The following is a 21,653-nucleotide window of genomic DNA, read 5'->3' as shown; positions in this document are numbered from 1 at the left end:
GAAAGCAGCTGGAGAGCTAATCAAATCTACCAGAATAAATGGGAATACAGGACATCATGGAAAAGATAGCCATAAGTTGGGATAATTACTATAAAACATGGAAAAGTACTACTTTGCTTAAAGCATAGCGTAGTATGACTGAGAGCAGTTAAAAGTAGAGAGATGGTGCTTGAAGGAAGAGAATAAATTTCGAGTACTGTTGGCTGATCTTTACACCAAGAAACATCAGAAGCAACTGCAAGGTACATAGATGTGAATAATAAGAGCTCATAAGTGGATACAGTATATAATATGAACTTTAAGAAGGCATGAAAGTGTTTGAAGACTGAAATAGGAAGGGTCTAACTTGCCAAATTTCTCTTGTGTAAGACAGTGTTGTACTGAGGGTCTGGTACTATGTGGTGAAGAGGCCAACCCATTTCTGTCTGTTACTTCACTCTAGACCAAAGAAGTGTTGTCATTAAGAAAATTTCTAAAGAGCACAGAGAATTCTTGGAGCAACTAAAAACCTGCCACTATGAGCATACTAGGATGAAAGGCTCCAATATATTTGCATTGATAGCAAGCTACCCAGGTTGATATACCAAAGCTGTGGGAGCAAACCAATGAGGAGGGTGAATAATACTACCCAGGATACTGAAATACAGCAGTGAAAGAAGAGAATAATGACCATCCAAAAATGGTGAACCAAAAACAGCAATGGTATTGTACAAAATGTTATTTTCAAATGCCTACCCCACTTTTCTGCCAAGTTATGGGAATTCCTGTTTAGCAAATTAAGTACAGAAGTTAGACAAAAGTTTTAATCTACTGTACATCTTGCTGAACTCATAACTATTGCAGAAATTCGTCTGATGAAGAGATCAAGTTTGGAAACAACACCAGACCCTAATGGGAGTAAGCCAATTTTCCTATGCAACAAGAATAAAAAGAGATCAAATAACCCATAACAGACAACCATCTGTTCAAAACAGCAGATGCAGCACTAAGAGGGAATGGCTTTTTGACAACACCAGACCTTAATGGAATTAAGCCAATTTTCATTGCAACAAGAATAAAAAGAGATCTAATAACCCATAACAGACAACCATCTGTTCAAAACAGCAGATACAGCCCCAAGAGGGAATGGCTTTTTGACATGAAAAGCTCTACGCACTGAAACCAATGTCACATCTGATTAATATTGCTTTTGACTATGCCACAGTAAGGGATTGGGAGCAACCCTCCTTGAAGAGCTTGTTGAACTACCACCATTAAACCTCCTTGAAGAGCCTGTTGAGCAACCACCATTAAACAGATAAAGGTGTCACAGTGGCAACAGCGAGATATTTTGATGACTAGAAATATTAGTGGAGGAAGCTTAAATTAGGCTTTAAGTATGCAGCTGGAATATGTATTACAGTAATTCTAAACTGTTTCTACTATGTATACCACAAGGTGGTCTGATTCTGCCAGTTGTACAAGGTACATAATGTAACAGATGTCAAGAGTCTGCCTTCAGATATCTTTGCATGAGAATGTACCCCAGGAAGGTGCTAAAGCTTAGCTAGTATACTTCATAGTAATCTTAACTGGCTATGAAGAATTTATATGATGAAAGTGCAGTACACTATTAGCATCATGTTTAATGCCCTCAATTTTAGCGGAGTTAAAGTGGCTTTCTTTTACACTTTGACATTATCAGTTAAAAATGGTTGTGCTCACAGCATGTACTTCATAATTATTGTAAATAGGTTTTAATCTATTTTTTTTCATGAATTTAAAAAAGCTTAAATGTTATCATAAAATGTTTACAACTAATTGGAGGGCTATCTTTTGAAAAGGTACAGTGAAAACATGTCGAATGGAAACTCAAGATGCAGATGCCACCAAACATTGAGCTGATGAACATCAAAATTATCCATGCCAACAACTACATAGAAATGCCTGGCAGAGTCTATCACCAAGGATAACTGACCAACACAACATTCCTCCAGAAGTTCATGAACCAATCTCTTGTTTATAGTGGAATGCTCATCCATGATACTCCACCATTTTAAGAGAACTTGTACCCACATGAAGAGTATCTTTGCCAAGATGTAGCTTCCACCCAACTGAGCCTTTTGAAATCTGCCCTAAATAATTCCTAAATTGTCCCAGGGAGATTTATGGATATCACAAGCTGGATAGCAGCAGTACTGCCAGTCCTTGCTGAAAGAGGTTTTGCAGTCTATGAATGATCTTATTTGGAACATTTCAAACCAAGTGTCTAAACAGGAAATGTCTAAATCAAGAAGTATCTCTCCCGCTTCAAAGCACTCTTGAAACTGAGAACTAAGACAACTCCACCAGCTGTTATCAGTAAAATATCCAAGTGCTTAAATAACATGGCACATAATAGGGAATTTCCTAAAGTTCCTTTCAAATCTGACTAAAACCCTGACCCCTCTGACCCAATAAACCCTTGCAAGAAACAAGTATCCCTCTCCCTTCCATAAAGTATACCACAACTTAGTAACTCATTCACACAACACCACCAAACTAATAAGAGTGTTGGCTGAATAGATCCTTCTGTAGTCTTTTCCAATTAGATGTTGGCATTACACTACAAAGACCTATGGTAAGAAATTCTCTCCAGGAAATGGCAGATGGGCTGTTAAAATCTTTAAAGTCCTTTTCTGAATCCAGCATAATTAACTCTTAACATAATTATGATCAAGATCTATAAAGTCCTTTACTGAGTCCAGTATAGTTAACTCTTGACAAAATTATTACATATATACACTGGCAAAATTAAAATATATGTACTGGCCTCAACTTGTTTATTGACAATCATCTATATATCACTTCTAAATACAATTTTTATAAAACTTACCTATAAAATCATAAAGCATACCCATGTACTTTTCTTCTCCTAAGCATTTCATGATTGTAACATGAGGTATGTTTTCCTCTTCTGGTATAATATGTAATCTAACAGGACAAACTTTTGTTGCTGCATTAATGATGGGCACCACTTCTGAATATGGAGCAACTTTGTCAGCTAGACTGAAAGAAATAATTCAGCTGGTAAGTAAGACTGAAAACATTCAAGTTTTTACATTTGATGTTTGTTAGAAATAACTCAAAATTAGTAAGCTAGACTGCTGATAATGTGAGAAAAGAATAAGCTTGCAATACAATAATGGTACGTAGGAGAAATTTACACCTTAAAATGCAGATGAACAATAGTTTTTAAGAGAACATTTTTTTAATTCACAAAAAGTAGTGGAACCCTATACACAGCCAAATGCAATAACTCAATTTATTTGTTAATATACAGACTTCCTTGTATTAAGATCTTATTTGACTATTCTAATTAATCTTACTGAACTACTCTAGTCTTCATTACATAGAAAAGAAAAAGTCAGTAGTAGTGCTGAAAACAAACCAAAGAACACTTTATTACAAGCATCATAAATTTTCTACATGGATACCCAACACTTTATTTTACATATGCCTGAAATATGTAATGTGCAAAGGAAGCAGTTAAACTGAAAATCACCTACTTTGCCACTACTGCAAGACAAATAGAGTTGCCAATGATAATGCCAGTCTTTGAGGTGTGACTGTTAAACTTCATCATCTTCCCGAGGTTTGTTAATACCTGTACTATCAATGTCTCCCAATTCATGCCTGACACCGAATGGCTATGCTGTGTTAACTATACCATCACCAGTATGAAGTAATGGCTATGCTGTGTTAACTATACCATCACCAGTATGAAGTAATGTCAATGAAGACCAGTTTCTCATGGAAATAACACTCAAACCAAGAGATCTGACATGGGCAAAGCATCACATCTGCATAGACAACACACAAAAATTTATATCACTGCACCAGCATGCAGCAGTCTCCGCCTGGAATTCAAATATGTTTCAGGTCCTGGAAAAAATGAACTTCAAACTGTATGGTACAGTTTCCTACAATCATTAAAGTGAAGTAACTTTGAAAAATCTATTTCTTATTCGTTGGAGGCTGAAAAATCTATTTCTTATTTGTTGGAGGCTTCATGTAAGTTAATAGGTAAATCATCTGAGGATGGTTTCCTCCAAAGGCATCTACACCACCAATGATTATATGGTTCAACTTTGACTAATGTGACTAGATAATCCAGCATTGCAGGTTCACAGATAGACAGCAGGAGATGCTATTTGATAACCAATATCAATGAAGCTTCAAACATGCAAGATTGGTTATAATTGAGCAATTAAATCTGCTTTCGCCACATTGACTGGCATTGCCATCTCAAGCTGCCAACACTTGCATTCAGCCCCTGCTGTAGCCACCAAGGTACTTAAGACCAGCATCTTTTGATCTTGAAATTCCGGACCATTACAAAATTTACAAAGCCTATGACGGAAGCGAGGAAGAATTCCTGACTGCTGACACCAACCCATCATTTAATAGAATTTTAGTTTTTGGAAGAAAAACTTGGGTTCAAGAAATTCTACGTGATTATGACACATGGTACGCGGACGGAACTTTTAATCTAGCACCACCATTGTTTTTGCAAGTATATATTTTATTGCCCAAGAAACCTGGAGGCATTCATCCTGTTATTTACGCACTCCTACCCAAAAAGCAGAAGGTAATGTATATTTTTTAATGTATTTATTATCCTCCCATAAAGTTTGTGCACCAATGCCAAAATGTCCTCTGCCAAAAAATATACACCAAAAGCCCTAGACCGTATAACAAATACTTTGCAGTCTCCCTCACACACATATGGCTGGGGAAGGGATTGACTGACTTCTTTCATACAGACATGCCCTTCATTCTTATTTTTCTATTCAAGAGGGAGAACTATAAAACTTCACCTGCATGTCATATAAGGAAAAATATAAAACCCGACTCTCATGAAGAAAACAAGAAATTTCTTTCTCTGCTTAAACTACTGTGCCACTTGGTTGACTAATACTTTTTTTTTTTTAGGTTATTCGGCAGTAGACACCAGGCTAGAACACATCAAACTTATGCACAAACATGAGACCTCTCACAATCATCTAATTAAAATTCAACTCCACATGCTTGCCACTTACATGTGGTTAACCTATCTACTGCAGGTGGTTAAGCCACAGACTTCCTATCACTTTTTTTTATCTCTACTGTAAGTGGTCTCTACTGTAAGTGGTTATCATATGCTTGGCATCACTTTTTTCATCTCTTGCAAGTGGTGACCTGCATGCTTGCCATCACTTTTTTCCTCTTTATGCGAGTTGCTTGCTGAATGATTTATTACATGAGATACTTGTCTGTTATGTCAAACATAAATATTTCAAAACCTGCAATCTGCTGGCTTATAATACCTAACAAGCAGCTCTGTTTGTCAAGCTACACGAAGAGGAAGTTTTGTGTAAGTCTCAAGGATTACAAGTTATGTACTGTCACTGTTAATCTTGTCATATACACTACAGTGCTTTTCCTGCATGGCTGTCAGTACCTCAGAACCTATCAAACTATAATCACTAAGAAGCTCATTGTCTTCTTTTTCCTCTCAGCTTAACCCCCGTCGAAGTAGTTACTTTTATCGAGACCTCTAACGACATTTAATTACTGTATTTGTTTTGCACATTTTTACAGATGGCTGGCCTTCTTGACTCCAACCCTCCCTATCTTTCCGAGCTTGGAACTGTGAAGCTCAATGACAATTTGTCATTTATATCTAGTTGCTTTTATTGCCCCTTCATTACCTTTGAGATTGTTAAAGTTCTATCATGCTGTCCAATCACTACAGCTCCCTCTCTTTAATTTCTTTATCACTGAATGGCTGAGGTTGCCCCAGTGGTTGGCTTTTGGCATAAATTCCATGAATCAATTATAATCATATATATAAAACTTTTTTTTTCCCTTTACTTAAGTCTCTGCATAAATTTCTGGTATGCTCAAAACACAATGCTCATTTAGAATCTTGCCTTCCTGTTGACAGTGGTTACAAAAGTAAATGCCAGTTATAATAAGCAAGGTATTAAATTAAATGCTGAAGGACTTCAGTTATTCTCTCAACAGATCTTTGCTGACACAAAAAAATCTGTAGGCTTAAGATAACTATGGTAGTCTATTTGTGCATATGACAAACCTACTGAATTCAAATTGAAAATCTGTAGATTTTTAGATCAAATTATTTGGAGTGTATACTTTTGCATACAAGCAAATGTGAAAGTCCAAAAAAAGTTAAGTACACCTTAGTTTAACCAGACCACTGAGCTGGTTAACAGCTCTCCAAGGGCTGGCCCAAAGGATTAGACTTATTTTACGCGGCTAAGAACCAATTGGTTACCTAGCAACGGGACCTACAGCTTATTGTGGAATCCAAACCACATTACACTGAGAAATGAATTTCTATCACCAGAAATAAATTCCTCTAATTCTTCATTGGCCGGCCAGAGATTCGAATGCCGGCCCTACAGAGTGCTAGCCGAAAACGCTACCAACCAGTCCAATGAAGAACTTGTGAAAGTCCAACATGGAAGTCTGCTCATTATGAAGCATTTCTAAACACTAACTTGAACCAGAACCTAGTTACAGCAATAGCTGGAAGTCTAATAAGTAGGAAACATTTCTTATAACGCCAACTTGAACCAGAACAGAGTTACAGTAATAGCTAACTGCACCTCATTAGTCAAGTTTTAGTACTATTGGCAAACTAATGTAATTTAAGCTGTTATACACTGTGAGGGGTTACTGGCTACATTATACCTTCCAACACACTTTACACAGAGTGTACAGCACTCTACAGCATCCCTTGGACTTCAGCTGCATTACCTTCTGCCTTTTGTTCCATTTGTCATCTCCTACACAGCTGTCAACTTTTTAAATTGGTTCTTGATAAAATTTTCTCCTCTCACTTAAAAAAAAAATTTTTTAAAAGCCACCCCATCACTCAAAACAAAATACCCGAATGAAGTTTAAAAACTGCACCCCTTCTAAGATACACTTTTTATTTATACATTATTACAGAGCCTACAGCTGTGGTCTTGGAAACCATCTAATATGATGAATTAATACATTCAAAATAAGCAATAAAACTTTTGGTTGTATTAAGTTTACATAAAAAAGCCATTTGTGCTTTACATGCATACACATCTGCAGTGACATCCAGTGAAGTCTGAATGAAAACAAAAACATTCACAAATTGACCACTTACCTGTGAATAAACATAATAGGGGCTGGGCATGGTGTGGTTAATGCAAATCTCTGGGCCTCATTTATGCTTGATAAATCAGCACACTTTGTATATAACCTGAAACATGAAAGGAAATTATTACGTAACAGTTAAAATTATACGATGATGCACTCTGAACATGTGTAATCCTCTATTCTGAGGAAAGTTCCTGATGACCTAAATTGAATAAGATTAGAACTCCTCCAAGAGTAAACTGCTCCAAATATTTTTTAAGTAATGTTTAGCTCAATAATGTAGAAAATGCAATGAAGCATAATCATTGTTTTAAGCCATGTTTTCTACTGGTGGAGTAACTGACTACACAAATTCTCTCCATATTCCATCTTGTGCATTTTTACATAACATTAAAAAACTATTGTTTAAGTTACTTGTACGATTACTTCTATGATGATGGAATATGAGTGAATAGAATGTAAGATTAAGGTGAAAGGCCAAGCGCTGCAACCTATGAGGTTATTCAGCGCTGAAACAGAAACTGACAATAAAAAGGTTTGAAAGGTGTAACAGGAGGAAAACCTCACAGTTGCACAATAAATCAATTGTTAGGAAAGGGTGGATAGTAAGAGAATACTGTATTGCAAAAGGAATAAAAGGGGTTGCAGCTAGTGGCCAAAGGGAGGGACACTGCAGAGAACCTTAGGTAATGTCTGAGATAAATACCGTTTATTGTACATAATGAATCCTAACAAAAGTGACAACTGTGGCTTCTGGAGACCCCACTTGTCTCCAATTGGTGAAAATTCCAAACCTGACTGCCATTAACTACACAAAAAGGAAAGATTCTTTTAGGTGAACTTCTCATGTCCAATGTCTGAAGACAGGAAACTGATTGGGCCTTAAACACAATTTCTACCATTAGCTCTCAATGCAGGAGTTCTTTTGTGTTCTATATAGGTTGAAATATGCTTTTTCTCAATTCCTAACACTTGAAACTTCTTTTTCAAGCAGTATCTTATATACTGTACAGTACTAAATTAAACAAATCCAGGAACACTCCCTTAGTGAACAAAGTGTTTACCTGAATTTCATTAACTAGTTACATAAAAATTTTAAGACTTAAAACTTTAACAGTGAACAGGCCTACAGCATACCTTTTTTTCACTAAGTAGTTATATCAAAATTTGCACCAATATATACTGGTTGGGGATCCTTTATTATTTCCAACATGTACTACTGAGCTTTCCCTAACCAAGGGATCTTGTACAATTACCTACCACTTAAATTTAAGCTTGTCAGTAAGAATAGGCTAGTTAATGTCATGAATCTCATGCTCTTCTTGTAGTTTGTTACTCTTGATGTGCCATTTTTCGGGAAACTGTCTCAAGAATAAAACCATATAACGCAGTCACCAAAACACAAAAAAGCATTCACCCTGTATTTCAATGGCAGTCATAAAAATTTGCCCTTGCTTAGATAGTTATATTTTTTGAAAAGGAACATGGCGGGAACACAGTCATTCCAATTCTAAAAAAAATCACTGAACCACTTACTTGACACTTTTCTTTGCAATATCTCTATATCTAGGATTCACTGCATTTTCAACACCAGCCTCAATACCAGAACATGTTGCTGAAAGAAAAATTAAAGACATCAAATATTTTACAACACGAAGGTATGAAAAGCAGTCCTGAATACTGTAAAAAAAATTAAAGAATAGTCTCTAAGCCCTTGGTTTATTCATGAAGAAAATCCCCAAAATCATCAGGAGACATTAAATCAATTTTAAAAATACTGATCACCCTTTGTTAAATAAACCTGGGCCAACTTCTACATGGTGCAAGCTACTCAACTGTATGAACTATATTGTATCTTCACACAATTCTAGTAGTCTGAAATGTTTAACCCTATTCATTCTAGTCACAATCTCGTTCCTCACATGCATTTTACACACACTATCTTTCTTTCCACTCGTTTATTTCACCTATCCTCATCCTTAGTTGTTAGTCCTTGGCCATCGGTACACAAGAATATTGCAAATTGTGGAACCAAAACCCAATCTTTCTTGTAGCAGTATACTTCAGTAACTGCATTCTGATAAGAAGGTACTGCACAGTTAAAAGTCACATCCAACATGAACAGTCTTCCCCTTACATATGGCTGAGATTTTAAATGATTTAAATGGCTGTTACTGGCTAAAACCTGCATTAAATGTCTTTTCAAAGGTGATCAATCTCTCTACAACAATGATATTTTTTACCTCTGGTCAGATAAGTCATATCAAGTTCAGCACACAGCTATAAACATTCTGGGGATTAAATTCCCTAAATCACATATACCATAGATCTAAAACAACTGCCTAGCCAGGAAAGCAGTCAACTGTAAGTGCTTAAAAGCTTTAAAATTGGAGTGATGTGCTTTGACAAATTTTTAAAGCATAAACTGTAATGTCATTTCATATGGTATTTTAGTGGAAGGTTTCAGTTTTGCCAAGTGCCCTCATGAAACTCATTCTCCCCTAAACCTGGTGCTCAAGAGGAAGGGTCAATCCTGTCAAAAAAGATAAGGCAGACAGAAAACACCATGAGGATGAGGTCTGATTTGTCAAACTATCAATCAGTAGCAAGTTTTGCAATTACAGTAAACTAAAACTGCAAGCAGTCGTATTTAGTATATCCCTTGATCCCATTTCCTTCCTTTCCAATCACTTAACACTCTGGACTTCTACTCACACTTGTCTCAACTTTCCGAAATTAACAGCCAACAATATATGAACTGAATATCAATGAATTTATGCAAAAAAACTTGGAACTGTTGGTTACTACCCACCATAGACCCATTCAAAAAGGTTTTCTTAGCATGTACTTTCGAGTCAAAACAATAATACAGCACTGGTTAACAGCAGTATTCAATCCTTCACACGATTTTACCACTCAACTCATGCTTAATCAGTCAATTTTCCCATCCTTAAACTTTCATCAGGGACTTAAAGGCTCATATACTGTACCTATTTTAGTATTTCATTCTTTAACACTGAATGTCTCAGGATATACAGACATACCTGTATCTCTAAGATCTAAGAAATATCTAGCAACTGAAGTCTCATTAACCATGTTCTTTCTCTTAGTTTCACATGATTCAGTTTTTATGTTCATAGCTATGGAAGAATCACTGTGTTGAGAGAATAGAACTGTATTACACACAACTATCGTTGGCTTAGTCATTTAATGTTCTTCCATGAAAATTTTTCCCGACTGTATACTCCTAATATGATTTTTCCCCATTGTGTACTCTTCAGCATAAAGCTCCAAGCTCCATAGTATCATAACCAGTTTATAAAATAAGGAGTACCAGTAGGTTTTAAAGGCATTGTACCAACGTTCATTTTTTAAACGAAAAACTGTGTGTAAATATAAATAAGAACTTACTGAAGCTGTCAAACATCTGGTGTGTAACTCGGAATGTGGCATCCCTGGCTTGTAGAAGAACACGCTGTGTGAGATAACTGCCTACACTTAATCCATGAATGATAACACTTTTGTCGTACTTATCTAAGAAATCCACGACTCTGGAAGCTGTTACCTGTAACAAAACAAACTATTAGCCTCTCACTAACTTTAAAAAAGGAACTGTTGTACGTTCTCAGCAGTGCTTTAACATTTAAAAACAATGACAGCCGTAATTCTTCCTACTTGAGAAGTTCAAAGACCATTATTCCACAGGCCTCACCTCTGCTCCCGTTTTTGGGAAAAGCAAGTCTCTGACACTTGTGGTGATGTGGAGGACATCATGACCTCGTTGAGTCCAACAATTTGCATACTTGTAGGCGTATTTCTGTTTGGCACCAAGCCATGTGAAAAGGACAATCAACTCAGGTGGGTAAACATCACTTGCTGCCCGCTGTCGATGGTAGAGCTGTGCGCCGCGGAAGCAGTTAACGACCTGCAAAAATCGGATATAGTTATTTTAATATTAGGGCATGTTATCCGCTGGTTCTTTGGCTATATTATTTAAATATTTCTTCAAACGAATCGACATTAATAACACCACCACCACTGACTTTAACAATTCACGTGGAGGGTAAACAAGTGGGGTACTAAAAACTACAGCTTGAATTTATTCAAGTCTACTGCTTAGCTCTGAATATAATAGGTCTGATTGGTTCAGTTGCCTAGTACCCACTCCATAGTTTAAGCCAGTTTACCAAATCAAGCAAGCGAGCAACCAGCTTTCTCTCTCTCTCTCTCTCTCTCTCTCTCTCTCTCTCTCTCTCTCTCTCTCTCTCTCTCTCTCTCTCTCTTATATAGAGTAAAATAAAAGTAATTAAGAATTAAGTAAAAGTAGACATCAACAAAGAGCAAGGTTGACAAAATAACTGTAACCTACGTGGGCCTGGACTGGGGACTGATATACATAATTTTGGCTTTCACTGTTTTGAACAGAAGCAGCTATTAAAACAACCTATGCAAAATACTAAATTTAACAGAAGAATTTATATATATATATATATATATATATATATATATATATATATATATAATATATATATAATACATACACAAATACACTATATATATATATATATATATATATATATTATATATATATATATATATATATATATATATATATATATATATATATATATATATATATATATATATATATTATATATATTATATATATATATATATATATATATATATATATATATATATATATATATATATATATATATATATATTATATATATATATATAATATATATATAATACATACACAATACACACACTATATATATATATATATATATATATATATATATATATATATATATATATATATATATATATATATATATATATATATATAATTTACTGTAAGCTAATCTTCTTACAGAGTAAAAGACCGCCTATTCAGTTCCTTGCTTATTTCAAGGTGAACCAAGTCACATTTTTAGATAATTTTTCAATAATTCACTGCAGCCTTCCTTGGGCTGTCTCAACCTATCATCGGCAGCAGTAAAACAAAAACACAGTCAATAAACTAAACCTGTTACGAAAGGTCGCGATCTAAGAGCATATACTGCTGGAAAAGATCATACCACGTTCAGAGAGGCGGGATACCTCACGTGCTTCAAGTAAAGAAATATATGTAAATATACGGTGAAACAATGCAAAACTCATGAACACTAGAGAAATATCATTAAATACGATCATTTTCACTCTTGCCATACATTTCTTTTATTAGTTATTACCAACCACGACTGGTTTTGAATCGATGCTTAAATACCACAGGCCAACGTGGCTACATTAAAACTGCTGTTATTTTACACTAACCTGCGTTTTAGTCCGCAATCAGTCTCATTATGATTGTTAAGCTACTTTATATAAGTCACTACTAAACACTACTCAAGCACGATCCGCTCAATTTCATGAACTATCGAATCAGAACTTTGAACGTGGCCTGTTCAAATTTTTATACAGATAAATTTTTCCGTTGCCTAGCATTTAGTCAAGTCAGTTCTCTCATGATCACACGACGACGGATGCCATTATTTGGTATCTATCTTTCTTGTCCTTGTCAGGATCTTCAGTCAATATTCACTGGCGTACATAGCCGATGAATATTTACGATACAAACTTGAGAGTGGACTTAATACTAAAAATTGGCGTCGTAACAAGGTCGGTCATATAGAAATAATAAATAATAGGTAAACAAAACTGGTACGCAGATATAATAAAAGGGAAGGCAATATGTTGTAAAACCTTACATTTTGAAAACTGTTCCAAATTAACCTCCAAATAACGAAATACAGCTACTGAAAGGAGGGAAACAAAGAAAGAGAGAGAGAGAGAGAGAGAGGGAACGCGCATGCGAGCGGGCGGAGATAAAACTACGATATGAATATCCGGAGACGAAACAACGGAAGTCTTTGCACTTGAAATGACAGATCGCTACCTACAAAACCCCGAAAATCCTTTATCCCGTCTCCAATCCAACCCACACAGAACAAACTGAATGACACCATATATCTTGAGATTGATTGTCACATACCATACGTAGCATTTCTAAACTTGCCTAATTCTGATATATAAAGCCTGGTGGTGGTGGCCAGATTTTATTTATAAAAAATAGATACGTTTCGAAATTCTACGTGTCAGCATTGTGTCATCGAGACCGGGCATGCGCGAAAACGTGAAGCTGGAAAGAAACTGACTAAATAAAATACAGAGAGGGAATCCCGTAAAGGCTTTACTTTAAAATGATCACGAATCTATATAGTATAGGGAACTGCTGCTGGCTGACAAACGTGAGATTCTCTCGCTACATGGGAAAGAAGAGGTACCGGAATATACATTTGTTAAGCAAACGCAACTGTTCATTAAACTGAATTAGATAAACACCGTAAGTCTTCAATGCTATGCTCACTCTTGCAATGGTACCCTTTGGGTTTCACTAGTGACCTACTGCCGCTTCCATTACATGGCTAAGGTTTGCTCAAAGTTCTGCCACCACCTGCTGTTTTACAAGGCCTTCCTAGACACTCAGGCCTATAGGGAGTGGCATGGGGCGTAAACTTTAGAAGCTCAGAAGAAATGGATTTCATCGATTTCGATTTTGCTGCTATTCTTTTTTTGTTTTTATTTTCCACCTTTTAAAGCTTTCTTATCATTCACATTCTGTTACTCGAATCGAAAGCATTCAGAATACAAAAACCAAGTGTCATAAAAAGGAAAAAAAGTGATAAATACTCAAGAGACGGGCCGAAAAAACTACTATTTAAATAAAAGTTGAAAAGAAACACAGTCTATGTACTTTTGATATGGGAAACTCAGACCTTAGTCCGGAAAGCCATGGTGACAAGGCTAAAGGAAGCACAAACGCCGACAAACACAGATTATATCCTTGTTATCCGGCGTCAGTCAACCAACTGTGCCAACAGAAAACACCCAGATGCCACAAAATGCAGTACACATACGTCCTTCAAATGCCCCTCAGAATTAATCGTTATTATAATAACAAACACCAATGTGCCGGGAAACCCGGTGAAGTTTCCACGACGAAGGAAACTGGAAAAACAAGCGAGCCTTAACCTCGAAAGAAGCAACAGATCTGCTTCTTGGATGACCGGAAATTATATGCAGCACGGAAAGCGGAAGCAAGATAGAGAATACCAAAGCTTGGCGTTAGAAAAAAAAAGATCACACCATCGAGCAATCTTAGTCTAGCTTCAACATGATTAAAGACTAGGAATTACAGTAATGTACAGCATAGCCGGAAGAATGTTGCATAATTTTTTTAGGAATACCTTGCATGTGCCTAAATTATATGAGGTCACGCACTCTAGGACAGTTAAGCAGTTTATATCGATGACCACAGCATGCATGCAGACATATACACAGTTATATGCACATTAATCTTAATTTAATCATACAGAAAAAATGGAGCAAAATATTTCTTTAATTTTGGAGAACCAGACGCAGTTTAAAGGTTGGTTCCATTTTTCTGAGCTTTCATTTCATGACTCACGCAAGTAAAGGCATAAACTTAAAAATCCAATAAGGAAAATTTGAGGGAAGGGAGCTCTCACATTAGACATAAAAAATTAGGTTAACCGATTTCGTAGCTTGAGCTCATTCTATGATTCACAAAGCACTGATTTATTCACACTTATGCTTTTCTATCCTTGTATTTTTATTACTATTTTTTCTGCGCTTAAAAACATACCGAGCCATGCTTATAGCCCAAACTTCATTCCTGGGGTTTCATGTGTGTGCAAGATTATATAGTAAAAATAAGCTACAAGCTTCAGACTTTTTAAAGTTGCCAACAAAACTAGGTCTCTATCTTTGGGCAAAATTGCCCTCCTTGGATGTTCTTCGTGAAAAATAATAACTACGATTTAAATCATTAGAGGACGACTTCCCATTCAGGTAATGATCGATAAATATCCTTTTAATTATTTAGTCATTTGTTAACTTATCTTTACTTTTACTAATAACTGATCTCTTTCTGTATTTCCCATTACTTTCTGTTACCTCTTTCGAATGAACACATTCTTTGGAAGCTTGAATTTCAAGTCGGTGGCTCCTGTGGGTTTGTTCCATACGAATAGGGTTCATCTTCTGAATAATAATAATAATAATAATAATAATAATAAATACAACTTGGGAACATCCATGATCTCCTCGTGCCAACGCTCGGAATCAGCATTTAACATTGCCTAGGTGTCATATACGTACCATTCTTCACTTACCGGTGGTTTTCCATTCTCCTAACTGTAAAACGGAAGGACAATGGCGGTAGTAACTTGATATAACAAAAATTAGTTTATTTCATCACGAAGTGTAACGTTCCTTTTGTCTTGGCTGTTCTGAATCTGACAAGGGTTTTTCAGCACCTTTTAATTTACGTAGACATTTTTCTGTGCTTATCCTGGCAGTTTTCTTCATTCACATATAGGTATTCAATTCATAGGGATGACTGCCTGGCAAATCACGGTTTTTTTTTTTTTTTTTTTTGCTAACAATACATTGCTAACAATAATACCAAAATAAAAAAAAACATACAATCGCCCAAAATTGTAGCCTTCATGCATCAAGCTAACATACATACCTTAAAATAAGTATATACTACATTCCTTGCTCTGAAATCATAAAGTGTCAATACTACAGTACCATCAGCAGCGCAAGTGAACACAACGTCGATAGAATGGATGAATTATTGAACGTGACCTATAACCATTCCTGGAAAACAGTTCACTTCCCACGTGCGCGACACACTTCATGGACTGTCTTTTTACGCTTTTCTCAAAAGTCACTAGACACGACTCAGTGCAATATCGATCCCAATAATGGAATCACTTGAGTTAATCAGCAACATGTTTCTTCCTAGAAATTGATACTAGGGCCTTCCATCGTCACATACTAATGACATCTTCCTGCATTGTTTGCTGCACATTCTCACTAAACCTCCACTCCAACGTATTCACCATCGGAAGGTGAATATCCAGACAAAATGAAATTTCTTATCTCCCTTCTAACCCTACAGCTCCATACAACCTATTCTATAAATGTAAACAATGATAAGAGTGATCACGTTCGTCTAAACAACGTCACTGCCAGCCGTCCGTTCTTATCAAGAAAGGAAGTGGGTTGCTTCCATTAGTATGAAATCTAGACTGCAAAATAACTTGCGTTCAATATACATACATAAATACAAACATTCTATAAATATATGTATATATAATGTGTGTGTGTGTGTGCGTGTGGCTGGCGTGCATGGATGCATGAGTCCGCGCACGTGTCAAATTTACAGACACTGACCTGTCTTCAAGCCCGAGAGAAATCCGAATCCATACCGAACGCAGGCTTAAAGGAGAAAACGTTATGCGCAAAGGGAAAATAAAGTGGCGTTAACGGCTCCTAAACCCAAGGGAATCGATGCAAACATGCCAACTGAAAATTTTTACATCACAATAATCAAGACAATCGGAAACTTGTAACATCCCAAAACTACTATAAAAAAAATTAACACCCTTCCCTGAGGATATTACGTGGACCTCTAAGTGGAGTTGAGGTCTCGCCAAAACGACACAATGATATTTAAAAATATGATTTTTCTTCCCCCCAATGCTCAAGATCTGAATGTGCACTGAGGAAGACTCTCTAAACTCTTGAGTTGAATAAAGTTGAAAGCTGACCTTCAGACCTGGCACAATAGAGGGATGAACAGAAAAGAAGTTTTGAAAGAACTGGTGGCAAAGAAGAAACTTGCATTCCGGTCACGAAGAGAATCTTGTACAAGACCTGTCATTCAATTTAGAGATTATTATTATTATTATTATTATTATTATTATTATCATCATCCCGGGCATGAACCCCATTCACGTGGAATAAGCCTACAGGGGCCACTGTCTTGGAATTCAAGCTATCAAAGAATATGGGATTCATTTGAATGAAGTAACATTAGGTAACAGGAAATACAGAAAGAAAAGATCAGTTATTTGAAAATAAAAACAAATTAATAATATAAATGTAAGTAAATTATTTAAATTCAAGGAGAATTGTTTTAGGGTAGTAATGCGTTGCATCATCGCTTGAACTTTTGAGGTTCCAACCGCACAACATCCTCAGGAATACTGTTCCACAGTCCAACGTATGGGGGAATGAAGAACCTCTGAAACCAAGTAGGTCGACAGAGAGGCACATTTACAGCATGCTGGTGCTGCTGTTCAGAAAATCTGGTTGCTCTCGGCAGGAAACGAGGATCAGGATTAATTGTGAATGTGAAAGATCTGTTAAGAAACAGAAACCTGCCACCACAAATCATCCTATCTAAAAGAGACGACTCTCTGGCAGAAGCAAACATCTACACCGGAGAACAGTATTAAAGTAGAGGAATGATAAATGACCTCAAACAGGTTGCACTGAAAGCAAGAATTTAACAAACTCGCCGTACAAAGCCAGATCCAAGATTAAAGCAGCAGATTCCAGTATACTTGACCGAACCTTGGGTTGACCTTGTCAGTATGCACGGGCGTGAATTAGAAACAATCGGTTGAATATAAATATGAAGAGCTTTGATTTTACATTTAGCAAAGGCAGTTATAAGACAAAACATAAAAAAAAAGTAGGAATGGCACGCTGCGCAGGACGAACAATAAAGGAACATCTCAAACAAAATTCCAACAGACTAAAAAATAGAAATAAAATAAAACTTGCTCTTAAGCAACGTTGGGTTTGAATTGGCGACCAATACTGAGCGGTCAAGCAATCACATGTTTTCCACACCGTTGGTATCACGGTCAATGAAGTTAAGCGATACTGGGTATGGTCAATACTTGGATGTGTGCCCATCAGTTGCCGCCGACGCCGTTGGCACATAACCCCCGTGAAAATTACTTAAATTTCCTACCAAAGTCTCCTGTAGAACGACTGTGCTTGCTACAAACTTTCTTGTAGGAGCGACAATGGGTTATAATAAGCCCCTCAAAAGCCAACCGAGTTAATACACGGCTAGCTACAAATGGTTCAAGTCATCTCGGCAAATCTACACCTCAAATGCTGGTTTTAAAACCTTCAAATTTGTAACCCCTATCTGATGATTTATTTGCTAAGTGCTATGCTAGTCAGGACTTGACAATTAATAAAAAGTACGCCGTATGACTCTCCTAATTGCGTGTAGGACAAATGAATTCGTGGGTCCCACAGAGCAGTGGTTCTCAACCAGGGGGGAAATTCCCCTCTAGGAGAGAATTTCAGAGATTCGGGGTGGGGGGGGGTGGGAATTGTGACCACAGATTGGCAGGCTCAAACTGGCTCTCAGACCACACAAAACGCAGTGTGCATCGGTCAGCACTACTGAGAGGTCACGCTAGCTTGTGTGTTTGTGTTAGTATTTTGCTGGTTTCGCAATCACAATTTTGGTGGGGGGGGGTGGCATTCTGACATAATATGATGAAAGGGTGCATGGGCCAAAAAGAGGTTGAGAACCACTGGTCTAGAGAATACTTGCCACAGAGTGCCCTCGGTGGAGTGGGACCGGAGAAGCAGCCGACCTAAAATAAATCGAAAACGACATCTATCCCCTCAACCGTTACTTGTTTTGTAATACCTCCACTAAATAAAGTTGTAATATACAACCATCTAATTGCATAAACATTCCTTACTATCGCAACTGACAAAATATCATCCCTCCATGACTTATAACTGCTAGATTTGGAATCCTCGCACTAAACTTAAATGGTACAGACGAACAAACGAACACGCAGCTATACGATAGCTACCCTTGGGCGAGGGTATATGAAATGCACGGTCTAGATAGTGATGAAATGCTGAACATTATTATTCTCTACGAAAGGTTCTTGCGTCTGGAGCTTTATATTTCTGAAACTTTGACAGATAAGGTTCTTAAGCTTAAGTAAACTTGAATTAGTAAACGAAATTCGACCAGAGCATATTAAATGATAATATACGGCGGTATGAATCAGACTTTCCGAACTTTCGACATGACAAAGAATTCTAGGAAATGCACCAATTCAATGCCCTTTCCGGATTCGATAAACCAATCATCCACTGCATACCTGTTTTGGACATGATAGCAAAGCTGTTGGAAGATTTTTTACCATAGAATATTAATCAATAATCCGAATAAATCCGAGTAAGCTGAACTTTAAATGTTCTGGCCAATACTTTATTGGGTAACATTTACTATGTAGTCAACAGAATATGCCACAATGCACTAAAATGAAATAACTTCAGCAAAGTCAATAACCCTAACCAGCCCCATTCCCTGATCGATTTGTACAAACAAACTTATCAACGTTTCCACAGTACAGAAACAGAACCAACAAATATATGCATCACACACTTAGGTACCGGTAGCCACTTTGAGGATTACACACACTGCTTGTATATGGCATACTAATCGCCAACACCGAAAACCATTCCTTTCGTCTGCTTATTTCCGAGGTTATTTAATTTCATTACTTGTATATAGTGTTCGTTTTTACTCATTCTTATCTATGTTGTTCATTCTATTCTACGAAAGACAGCAACGAAGAGGGTCGTTATATTTTGGCTTGTTAACACAAGAATGTTTGCACTTTATAAGAAAACGTAAACTAGCAAACAAACATCATCCTTCCCCTCGTTGAATATGCAAACAAGGACGAGCAAGTTAATACTAGGGCAAAAGCGGCTGTACTGCACTACACACGTAAGCAATAATGAGTTTTTCCTCTTACTGCTTCCCGATTCCATGAATTGCAATCTTCTACCCTTCACGAGACAAACCATCACTGTCTTCCTTCCGAGATAAATCCCACAATTCCTTCCCCTTGTGTTTCTCCTGTTTCAACTAGCAGTTAGGGCACTGGGCTGTCCGATTCATGGCAGAGGCATTTTAAGAGATATACAAGCATCTGGAATGCTGTACTGGGCAAGGGAAAAAGTTGGCATGGCATACCCTTCATTCACTACAAATGAAAGTTACTGTTCACGCAATACTCAGAACAGTGATTTTCTCCAAAGAAAAAAAAAAAAAAATCACACTCGATCACAAGAAATACAAGTTGTCTTAAAATTAAAGGTGAAATGTGCCACACAAAACATTGCCCGTATTCAAAACCAATGAAAAAACTACCAGCCAAGATCCTGATAACTGGCAAAATCGACAACAATTATGTTGAAATTCAAACCAAATTCAAGTGAATCAGACGTGCTCACGCACACGTATCATAGATAATTCAAGCATTTCAATCGCGAATAATGTAAACTTTTATCATTACTAACAAATGCCTCACTTAACATTCTCTGCCCATCCTCAGATGATGATGATCATTATACAGCCACAGAGGAACACGTCAATATTTATGGAACACGAACATTACCACTTTACTGGTGTGAGTCGCCTGCAAAGCGTGGCATACAGTAACAGATGAACATAAAGACTGACTGACTGATTGATTTATGGAAGTCTGGTCTGATATGACGACCTGGCACTGGGACCGTTTTGTTATTCAGAAGTGATAAAAACGCTTGGAGAACAACACTGATAAATTAATTACCAATGATCTAACATATAAAAACGGTTAAATATAAAAAAATATCAATAGCTATTATTAAAGTCCATGACATTGTTAATATCAACGTCATCATTTAAAACCTCTTCTATTGAACCTGAAACAGAGAGAGAGAGAGAGAGAGAGAGAGAGAGAGAGAGAGAGAGAGAGAGAGAGAGAGAGAGAGAGAGAGAGAGCAAAACTCACCAAAGAATTAAAATACCGAGCTTTCTGCGAAGCCTTAATAGATAAAGAACCGGATGGCAACTAGTGAAAAAATGATAAAAGAACGATCCAAAACTTCACGCAACGTGTGTGCAAGAGTTCCCAGTTCCGAGAGGCAGCTTCGGCAACACCCCAATAAGCACGACGCACAGTGTCGAAGCGTTTCCATGGAAATACCACGGTCATCGAACCAATTTCTGGTTTGTAACAGCTGTTTGCTCACGAGTCTCTCCAATTCTCTGGTTTTCATACGCTTTATATACAATGCTTTTTTGTTTCATATAAAAAGGAAGGACAACTTAAACATAAGTGCACTAGTTTCTTTTATAATAATTTTAAGTATTCTGTTACCTAAAACACGCTTTGAATTGGCACGCGCTGAAAACCATGGTACCTACATTTCTTCATTTATCTTTTAACATCATTTATCTTTTCATAGCAACTGGATTAAAGAGTGAATTTCGTGGAGTAATCAAAAGCTTTATTCAGTAGTATTACTAAAATTCTTGAAAAAACACTCATCCTCAGTAGTCCGTCTTTATTCGTTCAATAACGCTTAGCATACCTACCACAGATGCAGTACACGTGAGATTTCTAGTGACTGAATCTATAAAACAGTAACTTCCAATGCAAGGGGCATAACTATCTATGCTTTGTGCTATGGGAAAACGTGTGTTAGGTTTTACTGCAGATGTCCAACCCTGTTGTAAATAAACTCCA

The 21,653-nt window shown here is 36.8% G+C and overlaps 1 protein-coding gene across 1 annotated transcript in view; it reads right to left on the bottom strand.

Annotated features, from left to right (window-relative positions):
* LOC136844370 (uncharacterized) overlaps positions 1–21,653 on the bottom strand; it is a 59,737-nt gene that overhangs the window by 978 nt on the left and 37,106 nt on the right. The window contains exons 2-6 of the mRNA XM_067113456.1: positions 10,871–11,083; positions 10,570–10,723; positions 8,695–8,773; positions 7,166–7,261; positions 2,855–3,027 (exon numbers count right to left, since the gene is read on the bottom strand). Coding sequence (XP_066969557.1) covers positions 2,855–3,027; positions 7,166–7,261; positions 8,695–8,773; positions 10,570–10,723; positions 10,871–11,083 — 715 coding nt within the window. The remainder of the gene's footprint in view (positions 1–2,854; positions 3,028–7,165; positions 7,262–8,694; positions 8,774–10,569; positions 10,724–10,870; positions 11,084–21,653) is intronic.

This window comes from Macrobrachium rosenbergii, chromosome 12 (genome assembly GCF_040412425.1).
Source record: "Macrobrachium rosenbergii isolate ZJJX-2024 chromosome 12, ASM4041242v1, whole genome shotgun sequence".
NCBI classification, from domain to species: Eukaryota; Metazoa; Arthropoda; class Malacostraca; order Decapoda; family Palaemonidae; genus Macrobrachium; species Macrobrachium rosenbergii.
Note: the sequence above shows the minus strand (reverse complement) of the source record. Positions and strands in the feature narration are given on the sequence as shown.